Raw genomic sequence first — 16908 nt, forward strand, 5'->3', positions numbered from 1 at the left:
CATCGATGAGATTCTGGAAACAGCTCTGATGGCTGTAAGTAATGGTGGTGTGGATCTGTTGCCCGGAGAAAGACTTCTCGACCTTGAGTATGCGGATGATATTGTCTTACTGTGCGATAATGCCCTAGCCATGCAATCCGCACTTAATCAGTTGACAATCAGTGTCCGTAGGTATGTTATGTGCTTTGCACCTTCGAAGTGCAAAGTACTTCTACAAGACTGGCAGGATTCTAATCCTGTACTCACCCTGGATGGTGAGCAGATAGAAGTAGTCGAGAAGTTCGTGTATCTGGGTAGCTGCATAAGTACTGGTGGGGGTGTGAGTGATGAGATCAATGCACGTATAGTGAATGCCAGAGTGGCCTCTGCCAATCTGGGCCATCGTTGGGGCCTTCGTGATGTTAGTCTGGCTGTAAAAGGTCGGATCTACAACGCGTCGATGAGAGCAGTTTTGCTCTATGCTTGTGAAATCTGGCCTCTCCGAGTTGAGGATGTTCAACGACTCTGTGTTTTATCATCGTTGTATCCGAAGGATTGCTGACATCCAGTGGCAACATCATGTTAGTAATGCAGAGGTTCGGTATCGTGTGTTCGGGCACAGAGATGATAATACAATTGGTGTCACCATCTTGAAATATCGACTTCAGTGGCTTGGACATGTTCTACGAATGTCGTCTCAGAGAGTTCCACGTCGTGCATTATTTGCCGACTCTGGGACTGGTTGGAAAAAGCGGAGAGGTGGTCAGTATATGACATGGTGTCGTGGCATGAAAGAAAGCTGCAAAGGACTGGCTTGTGTTGGTCCTTCACGATTCCCTGGCTGGGGTCCGAGAGATGGTGCTACACAGTGGCTAGAGACGTTATCAGATATGGCTCAGAATAGAAGCCAGTGGCGGTCCTGCTGTAACCTTTTACTTTCTTCATAAAAAGTGGTTGTTTAATTCTTATTTGAAAGATTTCTTCTGATTGTAGCTTTTCGTTTCCCCCACTATTATTATTATTATTATCATTAATCATTATCATCAATCATTATTATTATTATCATTAATCACTATCATTATTATCATTATCATTATTATTGTTATTATTATTGTTATTATTATTATTATTATTGTTGTTATTATTATTATTATTATTATTATTATTATTATTATTATTATTATTATTAGTATTATTAGTATTATTATTATTATTAGACTACCTACCACTAATCTGTTCGTTATTGTTCTTTTTTACGCTCTTCACCTTTTTCCTTCTCTTCAAATTTCCATTGTTTTGTGTGGCGCATATATATTTGGTGCTCTCTTGTACCAATATTTATGTGTTCAAACAGTAAAATAAAATCGTACTTTGAAGAAGCGGCTTACATGAAGTCATGAAGCGTCAGAAATGTGATTTTTCTACTCACTTGGACATTACAAATATATAATTTTTTATTTATAACTGTTATCTCCCGACAAGAATAATGAATGGTAACTTTTGGGATCCATTTATGGACCAATAATAAACGTATATTTCTACTGTATAATTATTAAGTGACTAAACTATGCATATTACATTCCTCTTATTATAAGCTTTATTTTGACCCATAAATTATGATTATACATTTTACCATTCTTGAGTTATACCCGGTATATTAATTACTACCTCCCTTATTCACAGCTATATCTGGCTAATTCTTTCACAAATGTTGTTTCATATTTTATTGGTACGATGTGGTCTGTCTGATTGGTATATAAACCGAGTATGTTTGAAATAGATAATTCATATCGCAGAGGCTCGGATTTGTGTTCTGTACTTAACTAGCTGGGCTAGGCAAGAAGTAGGACCAATAAGGACTCTAAACTGCTCATACGGGTTTACGCGTCATTGACCCTATCGATAAGTCACTGCTCTCTCATTGGCGGCACAAGTTATAATAATAACAAACTACCCAATGCTCAATTTATTTGAAATTGTCAATTCAAACGTTGGTAATGATACTTATTAAAGACAAGATGCAAAAAAACAAACAAAGCATTTACTTAATGGATACAAACGTATTTTTGTAATTTCGGTAAGATTATTAACTATCATTCATAATGATATAAGTCATTGGTTTATTCGACTAGTTAGTTAATGAAAAGAGAGTATGAAGTTGAAACTGAAATTCTGATTCGTAATAATCAAACAAGATTTTGTATAAATCGAATTAATATCGTGTAGTACTTAAGTTTAATTTAATCACTATCGGAATATGTTTGTTTTTTTAATTTACAATTACAATAAATCTAAATGTTCATTTGATATTTCTTAAAAATAGGAAAAAAGTTTTTTATTTCTTATGTTTACTCACAGCTAAAATCACATCATTATGATGGTAATAGCAACAATGATTTTACATTTTATCATTTACTGGGAAAAAAAGACTTACATTATAGTAAGTTGAATTTGGTTGTTTAATTACAGCACCAAATGGTTTTCCTAATGGTGCTGTATCAAATAAAATTTTCGGCACAAAACTGAATTCTTCATTGAAAAAATATGGAGCAACTGTTCCGGGAGAAACTTTTTGTCGCTAGATGGTATTTAAAAAAAAAGTAAATACAATTTTTTTTAAAAATACCTGTAAGAATTAGAACCGAATACATAATACTTGTGAAATATCACAATAATATCAACATAAATAAGGACAATTTGTGCAATTTGTTGAAATTATATGCTTTATTTCACCGACTAATCTTAATTAAACAACTGTTGAAGATTAGGAAGTACTTAACAAACTATTTTACCATAGTATGAGACTCATATACGAAGATGAAACAGGTTTACATGGATTGTTGGTTTAGTGATAGTTGTCCGTGGTCTACAACTATTACGCAGTACTATAAATCGAAAGAAAATAAGAGTGAATGTCATCCAATTCATTGAATCAGCCTATGAAAATAGTTGGTTAGATGTATTTATTTATTGACTTTTTAATAACTTGGTATTTTCATCCTTAATTATTCTTAATAATTTATCATTGCTGGAGATTTTATTTTCATTGTGTGAGCAAAAACTTTCATTGTACAAACAAAAGCAAGATGTTTTATCTTTGCCAGTGATTCCGTCAATTTTATATCGTTTTTGATTGAATTTTAAAATTCAATCCTTTGATTAAATTATCTATCCATCTACTCCAAATTATCAATTATCAGTCACTTTAATGCATTTTATTAAGTAACAATTTCTAATGAAAAATTGACAGAACAGAGATTTTTATAATTTATTCTTATTTTGTAGTAAACGAAGACTTAGGTGGCGAAAACTAACTCACTATTTTAATGCAAAACTAAAAGGTGACTTCGTAAAACTATATATTAAATACAACCTTTGTATATCTTCCATCATTTGTCTCTTACAAACTTCGTCGTTCTTCCATTCTTGTTGTTATTAAAATTACTCTCTGTGTACATTCATATTCCCTTCAATTCAATCTTCTCAATCTTCTACTACCAGGCATTCAAATTCTGATTGATGTTATATGCTACTTATATCTGTTAACATAGGGAGCACACATCACAAAGTGAAGGCGTCGTATGAACAATAAATACCAATAAAATTTAAGTGACAACACATTTTCACTGGCTTATAAAGCAGATTATTGTTTTAATGGCATCTGTATTTCATCTCATTAGATAAAGAAAACAACTATTTAAGACATTTTTTTGTACAATGAAATTCTGGTTAGCAGTAAATTCCAGGATGTTCGACTTATCATCTGCAAGACTTATCAGCTTGATATGTGTGAATCTTTGTGCTGATGTTCATACTAAAATATTTCAACAAATACTTATCACTTTAAACATCAACTTTAATTGCACGTTCAATAGGCATGAATTCATTTGTAAAATAATATATTTTTCCATAATTTTTATTAAAGGCTGTGTTTGTTCCGTTTTTGTCTGGGAACACTGTAATAAAAATTTTTTTAACCGAAACTTAAATTATAAGTGAGAACGTAGTAAATTAATATTTCATAATTGTAATTTGTTCACAATTATAAATCATGTCTTACAGAAAAAGGAAGTGATTTAATTGAAAATACACAATTTAACCCATATTACTAATAATATCACACGATGACAAGTCATTTTCCAAGTTCATTTCAACTATAAAATCAAATGGTGATTATAGAATATTTTCAACTGAATCCACGAGTTGATCCAAGCTATACCCGCACGTGGGACTCGAACTCACCACGTTCGGTTTCGCGCGTGAACTCTTGACCTCCAGACCACTGAGCAAACATTCAACAGCATTATTGTCTGACTTCAATCGATCACCATATTGATTATGGAATATTTGATAAACCTTTTAGGTCTATTTTTGATTAGACTGTGGAGATAGGCACGACAAAATTATTTTGTAAATAGTTTTCGATATTATTCTCATTTATTTTGTTAATTCTCATAGTTTGTACATTTATACAAATGATTGTAAAAGTTGTTTAAGTGCATGACCTTGAACTCACACTCTTCCGTTTTGAACAGCTTATAGCAAGACACACTCTGCTAACCGCTCATAAATACTCTGCTACACACACGTCTCTCGTTCTTAACTGCCTGTGATTATGATAATTAAACTATAAAAGTATCTATTATCTATATTTGCAGACTACAACCATATTTCCATTATATACTACATCTGTGCTATATCACTTAAATTGCAACAACCTCATTGGAATTATTAATTAACTATAATTGTGGATTATGGAACCAAAAGCAGCTTGAACACGCCAAAGCCTGCTGATTTAAGTAACGTTCCATAACTTTTACATATATAAATAATAGATGCTTTTATAGTTTAATTATCATAATCACAGGCAGTTAAGAACGAGAGACGTGTGTGTAGCAGAGTATTTATGAGCGGTTAGCAGAGTGTGTCTTGCTATAAGCTGTTCAAAACGGAAGAGTGTGAGTTCAAGGTCATGCACTTAAACAACTTTTACAATCATTTGTATAAATGTACAAACTATGAGAATTAACAAAATAAATGGGAATAATATCGAAAACTATTTACAAAATAATTTTGTCGTGCCTATCTCCACAGTCTAATCAAAGTACGATAAAAACTTACTTAATCTCGGAAAGAATTATATACATTAAAGTAATCCTTATTTTCAGGGAGTTTTTATAATTTGCACTTCAATCTGGATTATTCGATTTCTGAATCAAAGTCCTATTTACCTGATAACTTATAAATTATATCAACTTATGGTGTAATGAGTTGATTAGTTTGTGTGATCAATTTTTATTGGTTATCAGTTATGAATTATTTATTAATACAAGTTATAAGTTAAAATGTTTTTACGGTGTACAGTAATTAACTTCGAAACACTTTTTTCGTACTGTTTTATAAAGATGAACGGTTTATTTACAACAATAAATCGATAGCTTAGGTTGAGAGCGTCCAAATATTCGATAATAACTAAAGTCCACATTCATATAAATTTCTTTCCACTGAACTTCTATGTACAAAAATCAATTAGTCCGATAAATGATAATTTGCAAACAATGAAATAACTATGATTTCGAAGAAAAGATTTTAATGACTGCATACGGAATCTTTATTAATCAAGAAGGATGAAGGTGAATTGTATTTGTATTGTCAATAATCAAAAAGCTGTCCAGTTTGTCAAAATATCACTTCATGTACAACAAATCAGATATTTTTTCAGGTAGGATAAGTCATAAAATAAATTTAGTTGGAGTAAAACTGACACAACGATTGAAGTTGAAATTGTACTACACGATAATGGATCAGTTGTTATGACCTTCATACTTTCGAAGCAATACCCGAGGGTCATACATTTGATCTCCAGTGAAGTACACGCGCACAGTTGAGGATGTTTACATAATTCATCAGTCCTTATTGGTTTCCAATGGTATTGTAGTGGCTGTGCTTCGATAATTAATCACCCTCGAACCGTTATCCTATAATCTTCAACGATGTTTGAAATCAGAAGGCAAAAAGAAGCAGCTACTACAGTTTATTTAGTAGATAATTCGGACCAGACAGCAGAGAGGCAAAATGAATGAGCAAGCGAACTACGATTGTAGCAGTAGCAAGTAGTTGTAGTAGTAGTAGTGAATGGGTGCAAATATATATATATATATATATATATATAGGAAAATGGATGAGTCAGCGAATAGACTAAGCAGTTAATAACGAAGCTAGCAGAATGAATACATGCGTAGGCGCTAAACAATGTTCAAGCATATGTATTTCATACAAGCATAATAATAAAGATAGTACAACAAGTTGTTATATCATGGATGACTTTGTCCATTAAATAGGTCAACAAAAGACCTTGACTGAACTGAACTCAATTGCACGTGAGTCGCTATAATAGCTCCCCCCTGCAAACAAAGATATATGGAAAAATGTCTGTTTGCACAAAAAAATAGTAAACTGAGTAGGGTAGTTACAGTCGTTTTAAAAAAATGGTTTGTACAAAATTAAGATGAAGTTAGTGTGTGCTGTACATTTGGTTTGTGCCTGTCCGTGAGGTTATAAAAAATAATAGCAATAAATAGGAGGAATGCGGTATTGCTTTACATTTTAAACAAAAATTATACGAATAAGTGTTAGGGTACATAAGATACGTTGAGTTTTATAGCGTATAACATGAGCTTAATAATGCGTGTGTATACAATGAAGTGGAAGTTATAACTAATATTTAAAATAGTAGATCATTAATAAGAAATCGTAGCGACATATTGTTGGGGCCATCTTACTCTGCGGCTAGATCTTGTTGTTATCGGAGTCTTGTCTTTTTGTTGCGTTAACGTCATTGATTCTTGCGACTCGTGTTTCGCCGGTGTGACCATCTTAGAGGAGTTTGTACTTGTTGATTGAATATCGCTATCGATAAAAGCTGGCTTTACTCGATCGATGCTAATTACATCTGTCTTCCCAGCTTTCTCTATGGTAACTGTTTTATTCGTCATCTCTATCACTTTAAATGGGCCATCGTAACTCGGTTGTAGAGGTGGTTGTACTTTATCTCTTCTAATGAATACGTGAGTGCTGTTATGCAGTTCCTGTGGTATGAATACTCGTCGTTGTTGTGGTCTGGGAGGTGTTATTTTTAAGTCGCTCATGTGCTTTCTCAGGCGTTGCACATAGCCGGTTACATCAGTCGGAACACCTTTACTTGGAGTGAAAAATTCTCCGGGTAACCGTAGAGTAGTTCCGTATACCAACTCGGCTGGACAACATCCCATGTCTTGCTTAATTGTTGCTCTTAGAGCTAACATTACTAGAGGAAGTTTATTAGACCAATCGTTGTTAACAATGACGGCTGTAAGGGACGCTTTTAATTGCCTATGTAGGCGTTCGACCATTCCGTTTGCCATTGGATGGTACGACGTCGTTCGAATTCGTTTAATACCGAGGAGTTCTGTAAGCTGTTGAAAGAGTCGACTTTCGAATTGTGCTCCTCTATCAGTTGTGATAATTGTTGGCACGCCGTAGTAAGAAATCCAATTTTCAATTAAAGTTTTGGCTACCGTTTCAGCTGAGGTGTCTTTTATCGGCACTGCTACCGGCCATCGTGTAAACCTGTCAATGCATGTAAAGATATAATTGTATCCATTTGAAACAGGCAGTGGGCCTACAATATCGATGTGTATATGTTCAAATCTAGTGTCTGGGTGTGAAAACGGACCCACTGCAGAGCTAGTATGGCGATGTACTTTGACTTTTTGGCATTTCATGCATACTTGTGTCCAATTACGTACATCGTGATTCATGTTTGTCCATACAAATCGTTCGCTGATCAGTTTTATCGTGGCTTTTATTCCCGGGTGCGACATGTGCATGCTTTCGAATATTTTGTGTCGCAACGTTTTCGGGATAAATGGTCGCGGTCGGCCTGTTGATGTATCGCAAATTACTTTCGTGTTGCCGAACCGCACCTCTTCGAGTACTAATGATGTTGTACCACCAGATCTCAGTTTATTTAACTCGATGTCTCTCTCCTGTAACTTTGCCAGACCGTTGTAATCAATCCCACTTGCCATAAGTGTGTTTATCGTTGCTCTTGACAATGCGTCGGCCACATCGTTTTCTTGTCTTTTAACGTACTGTATGTCGGAAGTGAACTGTGAAATGAACTCTAGCTGTCGGATCTCTCTCGGTGAATAATTGTCTTGCTTAGCACTTAACGCTTTCGTTAGTGGTTTATGGTCTGTATAGACGGTAAAATTTATGCCTTCGACCATATGACGGAAGTGTTTAATTGCTAAGTAAATTGCTAAGAGTTCTCTTTCAAAAGTACTATATCTTGTTTGTGTCGGATTCAGTCTTTTCGAAAAAAATGAGAGTGGTTCCCATATGCCATTTACTAATTGTTGTAAAACGGCTCCTACCGCTACGTCTGATACATTCGTCATGATAGCTAACGGTGTTTCGCTCTTTCGTCTAGTTAGTGTCACTTCTCTATTTAGTGCTTTTTTAGCGTTCTCGAATGCTTGAATCGCGTCTGGTGATAACTGGAATGTCCGTGCGTGTCCGCGTAACGCGTCTGTTAATGGTTGCAATATTGACGCACAATTCGGGATAAATCGTCTGTAATAATTTATTAACCCGAGAAATCGGCGTAACTTTTTCCATGAGTCGGGTAGGGGATAATTCCTAATGGCGCCGACTTCTGTTGCTATTGGTGTGATGCCTTGAGAAGTTATATTGTGACCTAGGAACTGTAAAGATTCTTTTCCGAATTCACACTTCTCAATATTTATAGAAATGCCATGTTCTCTGAGTCGCATAAATAATTGCCGTAGTTGTTGTATATGCTCATCTTTAGTGGTGCTAGCTACTAATAAATCGTCGATATACGCGTATACCCCAGGTAAACCTCTAACGACCTGATCGATAAACCGTTGATAGGTTTGTGCCGCGTTAGTCAGTCCAAAAGGCATACGCAGGAATTCATATAGCCCAAATGGGGTTGTTACTGCTGTCTTCGGTATGTCTTGTGGGGCAACAGGGATGTGGTAGTATGCTCTGACTAAGTCGATCTTCGAGAAGATAGTAGTGCCCTCTATACTGTAGGTGAAATCATGAATGTGCGGTATAGGGTATCTGTCAGCTACTGTTTGTTTGTTCAGTGCTCTGTAATCTCCACATGGCCTAACCTCTCCATTCTTTTTCGGGGCCATATGTAGCGGGGATGCCCACGGGCTGTTCGATGGCCTTACGATGCCTAGCCTCATCAGCTTGTCGAATTCTTGTTTTGCGATGGCTAGTCTTTTGGGATCTAACCTTCTTGGTCTTGCATTGATTGGTGGACCATTCGTTACTATGTGATGCTGAATAGAATGTTTGAGATCAGCTTTATTGTATGTTACTTTTACGAGTTCAGGGAACTCCCTTAACAACAATTTATATGGATCACCACAACTTTTATCTATCACAAGGTTCATTGAAACGGCTTCCGTAAGTATTCCTCTTATCGAAGTGGTTTGATTGCCGTTTATAAGTCTGTGTCGTCTAGAGTCTACTAGAAGGTCAAAGTTACATAAGAAATATATGCCTATTATGGGCATCGATACGTCTGCTATGACAAAGTTCCAACGGTATGAAGCGCCACGTCCAAAATCTAGGGACAATTTCCGTTTACCATATGTCTTAATATCTGATTTGTTTGCTGCTCTTAGCACTAATGACGGATTAATGTTTTTCTTTCCTCGTTAAATGGAGGTACTACGCTAATTTCCGCTCCAGTGTCAACTAAGAATTGTGCGCCAGTGGTCCAGTCTTGTATATAAAAGAGGCGACTATTTTCAGGCATTATGTGTGTTGATGCTGTTGCCATTGATACTCGTGGGTATCGGTTACCAGCCCTGTTAAATCTACAAGGTTGTAGGCACTTTCTAGCCCTGTAGCCGAACATTTGATGATACCAACATATCGCGGGAGTTGTGCGTCGTCTAGAAGTTGACCGGGTCCTTTCACGCGAGCGATCTCGCGATGACCTTCGTGGCTTTTCTCTCTGCGTTAATTCTGTGAGTTTGCGGCATAAAACATTTATTTCCTTCTGTAGAGTATCAAGTCTATCGTCTACCGTCACGCTGTGTAGTGGAGGGCTTGCTTGCTTGCTTCTTTCGTATATTCTATCGGCTATCTTTGCTATATTGTCTAAATCAGCATCCGTATCTCCCACAGCTAGGATCTGCTGTATATTTGCAGGGAGTCGGCGGAGCCACAGTTAATAAAAGAGATTATTGTCAATGTGTCTATCGCCAAGTAGACTTTTCATATAATTTTTTAGTTGTGATGGGGTTCTATCTCCAATTTGTACTTGGCTAAGGAGTTGTTCGACGGCTTGTTGGTCACTGAGAGAGTTTTAATTACTGCCTCTTTTAGCACGTCGTATGGTTTTTCTGTGTCTGGTTTTGCTAGTGCCTCTCGAACGCTGTCAGCTACTTCGTCTGGGAGTAGTGTGCTTGTCAGGCCGAACTTATCCTTTTGCAAAAGAATGCGGTTAGCGAGAAAATAATTTTCAAGTCTTATAAACCAAAGTTTTGGGTCTGTGATTTTAAAAGAAGGGGCAGGAAGGTTAAGAGACCTCACGGACGAGGCTTGCTGTACGCTTGAAACTGTGTTTTCATAAGACATGCTTATAAAGATTAAGTAGCACACGAAAATAACTTAACAGTCACAAGAAAGAATAGACGGGCAAAAACAATGATAATAAAAAAATGGCACGATTTATAAAATGGAACAGACTTACTAAATTGCACCAATATATCAATTGTTTATGGATAATTGTTATTTATTATGATTATAATCGTCACGTTTAATAATGTTTGCGAAATAATGTGAGTGTAATTAAAATAATAATATAAATCCACAGTTGTAATTATAGTTCATTTGATAATCCAAATTGAGATTAAAAGAATCGGATTTTTGGGATTTGATTATTTCGCCGAAATTCGCTTCCCGTTCTCACGTCGGGATTACCAATTCTGTAGTGGCTGTGCTTCGATAATTAATCACCCTCGAACCGTTATCCTATAATCTTCAACGATGTTTGAAATCAGAAGGCAAAAAGAAGCAGCTACTACAGTTTATTTAGTAGATAATTCGGACCAGACAGCAGAGAGGCAAAATGAATGAGCAAGCGAACTACGATTGTAGCAGTAGCAAGTAGTTGTAGTAGTAGTAGTGAATGGGTGCAATATATATATATATATATATATATATATATATATATATATATATATATATATATATAGGAAAATGGATGAGTCAGCGAATAGACTAAGCAGTTAATAATGAAGCTAGCAGAATGAATACATGCGTAGGCGCTAAACAATGTTCAAGCATATGTATTTCATACAAGCATAATAATAAAGATAGTACAACAAGTTGTTATATCATGGATGACTTTGTCCATTAAATAGGTCAACAAAAGACCTTGACTGAACTGAACTCAATTGCACGTGAGTCGCTATATTATTTCAAATAATTACTTACAAATCTCCACAAAACCTGCCTCAAATAAATCAAAAACTTACTAGTAAGGTTATTTAAAACTCAGAAATGTATAAATGGTACATTTCACTTGATTCTTGAGTGTCCCTGAAATGACTGAAAGATGTCAAAATTCGATTGCTTTACTTATTTTGAGTTTTGTTCAACATTACTTCCGTTATGATTTGATGTGATGATTATTCAATCTAGTTTTTGTTGTTTTCTCGTATGATATTTTATTCTGTATAATATACGATATTCTTGCATTCAATTGACATGAACTATGCTCAGTATGTGGTTTGTTATAACTGAGTATTTTTCATATATGTGATTTCACCCTAATTACTAATCAAAGTGTGCGTACAATCAATATATAGATGAGTGTATTTTCGATTAGGGTCGTCGTGGTGGTCGTGTTTTGGGGTTAATAAATCTTCATTTATACCAGTCTTTGTGTTTTTACTTTCGCGTCATGGGAATTGTGGAGGTCCCTTGTTCTGAATATAAGTGATAAGCGTTTCCGACATAACAATCAGCGACGACCAGATATAACAAGTAGCAATCAATTGACAATTTATAACAGTTCTAATTATGAAAGCTTCTGGAAACAGATGAGTGAAGTTTGTTTCAAATAAAATAAGTACACATAACATAGTGGTTTTAATTATCCCTACGGCATTTTTTTAAAAAAAAACCCCACCCTTTTTTTAAAAAATTTTTTTCGACCCCAAAATTACAATATTTTTCATACCGTTTCGTCCAATGAAAACGCTATTTTCATAATTCGTTTCAGTTGGTTAGTTATGTATTGTCAAATAGTTATAAAACATCAGTACTTGTCGACGAAGTACATTTTAATCATCATTATGGAGGAGAGTAACGTTCCGAGTACAAGCGCTGTTGTTTCTAACGTAACGGAAATGAAGAAAGTCTTTTTGACTACATTGTTTCTCGTTGCGTTCCCATCGCTTGAAGCGTTGAAGTCCGCTATCACAAATTATGAAAGGTCGACTTACAGTCATTATATAGTTCGAGATTCGCATTTGTGCAGAGATGAAAACTCGTATATTAAATTTGTATGCTGGGGACATGGTCGTATAACATCTATCGGTTCGTCACAGCGGATCAGACGGAGGAGGTAAATTGATTAATGTTCTTAAAATTTTTGGTCATGAAGGGCTTCCATGAACACTCAATGTCCGGCCTTCATGTATTGTAAGATCATAGACGGCTACTGGATTGTTGTACGTGGGAATGTGCATCACAACCACGAGTGCACTTCCCTGAGGTACCAAGGTAATTCATGGGTGCGCAGGTTAACGGATGGGGAGTTTCAAATTGTGAGACCGCTACTGATATCTGGTACCGCTCCATTCCACATAAAGAGTTTTGCTTACCAATCTTTTAGGAAACGTCTGACAGATCAAGATGTCTGTAATATGCGGTACAAAGTGTTCGCACGCGCGAACCTTCCTGGTAAGCAATTTGCCAATTTATAATGTACACTATAGGTGATTACGGAAAATTACAAGCTCACATAACATCCTTGGGCGGGCTTTGCGAATACGAACTAGACGATGATAACTGTCTATCGTATTTTTTCTTCATGACTGCTGAGCAAATGAATTTGACAGTTCGTTTCTGTGATGTTATTGTTATTCTGACATCCAATCACAGCTCGAGATGCGATTTCGATTTCAACTAATCATATTGCAAATATGAACAGTTTACGACCAATAACAAAATTATTAAAGATGACAAAATGTTTGTTCATTTTCACTTCACTACACACTAGCAAAACAAGTACACCAATCAACGATCAATGAATTTTTTTTCACACCCTACAATTTCTAAGAAAAGGGGAGTACGAAATCTTAATTGCCGTAGGCCTAATGTCAACCTAACAGTGAATTACGTAACAAATATTGAAAACCTTTTTATAGACAAATAAATTAATGAAAGCTAACATCTTGGTTTGTGTGTGAAAGTATTAAATTTTTCAGTAGACTGAATAGTATAGTTTTTCCCGTATATTTTAAACGCATTAAAAAAGTCATGACTAATAATAATCACTGTAATGAATTGGTTAAAACATACTTTAACTAATGCTTCTGCTAAAAAACTGAATTGATTAACATAAGCAGGAAGTGTAAGTGGACCATAAATAGTAGATGCACCTTCATATCGTTGAAGCTGTAATTCAAAGCAAAGAAGTAGAGAAACAAAGTGATTGGATAAATTATTCGTAGTTATGATTTTAGTGTTAGTAATTATCTCTGTTTAACTTTGAATTTCATGTTAGTTCGAACTTTTCAGCAAAATATATTTGAAATCTTAAACGAACTTTGCTTCTGTTTTGATTCAATCACGTATCGAAGTCATTAGAGTTTCTTTAATTAATCATTCATTTAGACAAGCGAGCAGTTTAATCGATAGTTTAATAAACAACAAGCATCAAGACCAAAGTAATATTAACTTCTATTAATGGTTGATCAGTCCAAATGATGATGATGATGACAGCTTTACCAATCGAAAGGATACATTGTCAAAAAATAAATTAGCTATAACCATATGCTATCATATAGTCTTATTAATAAGTTAAGCTGAATAAAGCGACAGTTATTAGCTCATTTGATTTACGAAGCCTTAGGACAGATAAAACTGAAGATAATAATTTTTTAAATGTTTGTATTTTCCTGCTGTTGATCTGAAGGATTGTATGCAACTAGTCTCTGCTGAAATGTATAAATCCTGAGGATATAATCAAGATTTTGTAGCTTATTCACTAGTTTTAGATAAAATAGGATTTGCATCTGAAAATAATATTCAAAACTCAGCCTTCATCTTATTTGGGAATTGTCGGTTAGATGTTAATATTCACACTGAGAAGCAAACCCAGAACATGCCGCTGATCAACTACACTAATAAATAGAAAATTTAAATTATCACAAAAAACGTCTACACCTATTTCAATAACTGATGGCTATCAGTCACTGTAAATCGATGCATAACGCATTGAAATTTGATAAGAAATGAACTGCATTTGGATTCCAATATAAACATCAACACTGATAAGCAGGAATAACAGGTTGACGAATCTCAAGTGGTATTAAATCCACATCTTAGGATGCACTGCTTGGCGGTATTCGAGTTTAATAATTAATAATTATGTTCAAAAATTAAAAACAATACAATAAACCCTATTTAAAAGAACTAAATTTTCATTATTGTTTAATATAAGAGAAATTCACTAACATTATTGATTCTCTCTTAATCACTCTCACAATTATCACATGGAAATTTTTTTAAATAAAGAAATATTTTGTCAAAAAGTTTGAAGTACGCAGAATTAAATTAACAAAATAAAATTAAATTTTCTCCGCAAAAACAAATGAATAATGATCAATACTTTTGTTTAAATTATATATAATATTCTGAGAAGAGTTTACTCATGATTTCAAACTTCGATAAAGGTTACATTGAATGAGAAAACTTATCCGTTTATTATATATTCATATTTCTTTAAATTAGTTAGACAAATATGTAATTATAATTTCAAACAATGTATACAAAATAGAAAACGAATGAACAATTTTCCTTTTCAATGGTTGAGATCATGAGTCAATTGAAGCTAGACCACGATGGAAAACCTGGAAGCACTAGACGGTCGTTTCGTACTATTGTGAGACTCCTTAGTGATGCGCACCCACTGGCTTCAAGAGGCATTTCCTGAAGTTCTAGTGAGAAGTAGTGACCAGTGGAGTTCAACCGGGTCTGTTGTGAGATAGTAACTCACCGAAGAAAATGGTGGATGTATCGCTCAATTCCGTGAATTGGTTAAAGTTAGACATTAACACCATTGGATGCCGGCTCAGTGGTCTAGTTGGTTAAGCGCCTGGCGCGAGACTGATACGTCCTGGGTTTAAATCCCGCGATATGGGATTATGGATGAGCACTCTTGAGGAGTCCCAGAATAGGACGAAACGGCCGTCCAGTCCTTACAGGTTTCCTATGGTGGTCCAGCTTTAATTGAATCATGATCTCAACTGATATTAATTTTCGTTTTGTCAAATTATCGTAAAATGGTGTTTATTTTCATTTAAAATTTGTTTATCTATACAATATTTATACTTGAACATTTTTAACTTATTTTGAAGAATTCTATATTGTAATAAAAAGTAATATAGTTTAATATTTTGTTAAATAATTTGTACATGAGTATGAATACAAGTGTATTAAAGTAAATTGAAATATTAACTTTATGATTATTTAGGAAATTGACACCGTTTTTGTTATTTCAATTTATAATTTACAGATTGTGATCAATTCATGCTCTTTCATTGTAAACTGTTATGAATTGATTACAATTACTAATTTGTCCATTTATGATTTTTTTTAATGATAATTATCTCTTTTAGATACCTAAAAAGTGCTTTTCTACGTCCTCTTTCCAAAAAAAATAAGAACAACTACTACATATAAACCTACTAACAAGTGAACATTACTCATTAGATAAACACTAAAAATGATCTGTCAATAGTTAAATTCATGAGTTGATGTAAGGTAGACCACCATTGAAGCCGTGACCAATGGAGTCCAATCCGTGTCGGGTGAAGACAGTTATCTACCACAGACAATAGATGAAGGGTTACGCAAGATCACGGATCAATTGAAGTTAGACACTAACAGCGTTGGACACATGCTCAGTCATCTACAGGTTAAGTGTTCATGCGCAAGATCGACGGTCCTCGTTTCAAATCTCGCGTACAGGATTCTAGACGCTCACTGCTGATGATTCCCGTGCTAGGACGAAACAGCCGTCTAGTGCTTCCAGATTTTCAATGGTGGTCTGGCCTACACCGAATCATGAATTCAACTAATAAAAGTACTACAATTTCCACAATTCCTCATTCTAATAATGTTAAAAAAAGTAGTGACAATTTATTGTTTAATATAATCTTTCAAAACAGTCTTAGATTAAAATAAATTATATAAAAGTAGAAAGACAAAATATTGGACAATTGATTCATAGCAAATTAGTGAATTATTATTACTTGATATTCTTCAGGAGTTGCAATATAACTTGAGTAAACATTTGACAGACCAGAAAGAATTACTTCATATTGTGTAGTTGAACTTGGATCATTCTGTTTAGAAGCATTATTAGCAGCCTAAATGGGAATCCAGTCAAAAAAAGAAAGAAGCGATTTAAAGTTACTAGTATAATATCCATATAAATCTGAAAGTTCAAAAAATGATGAGCATATTGTTAACACGATAAGCCTTGACTAAGTTTTCTATCAACAATGTGAAAAATAACGATTTAGTCATTTATTTAATAGCATATAACGGGCAATTATAAACAACTTAAAGCCTAACACAAACATGCATTACCCCATATTT

General features: G+C 34.6%; 1 protein-coding gene across 3 annotated transcripts in view; it reads right to left on the bottom strand.

The window, feature by feature from the left end:
• ASAH2_1 (Neutral ceramidase) overlaps positions 1-16908 on the bottom strand; it is a 74444-nt gene that overhangs the window by 30338 nt on the left and 27198 nt on the right. For 2 of the 3 annotated variants that reach the window (XM_051211757.1, XM_051211759.1), the window contains 3 exons: positions 16560-16676; positions 13603-13698; positions 2414-2557 (listed from right to left, as the gene is read on the bottom strand). In XM_051211757.1, coding sequence (XP_051071855.1) covers positions 2414-2557; positions 13603-13698; positions 16560-16676 — 357 coding nt within the window. Of the gene's footprint in view, positions 1-2413; positions 2558-11549; positions 13699-16559; positions 16677-16908 lie in introns of all 3 variants that reach the window. The other variant, XM_051211758.1, reaches the window with a different exon arrangement.

The sequence above is a fragment of the Schistosoma haematobium genome, chromosome ZW (assembly GCF_000699445.3).
Source record: "Schistosoma haematobium chromosome ZW, whole genome shotgun sequence".
Taxonomy (NCBI): domain Eukaryota; kingdom Metazoa; phylum Platyhelminthes; class Trematoda; order Strigeidida; family Schistosomatidae; genus Schistosoma; species Schistosoma haematobium.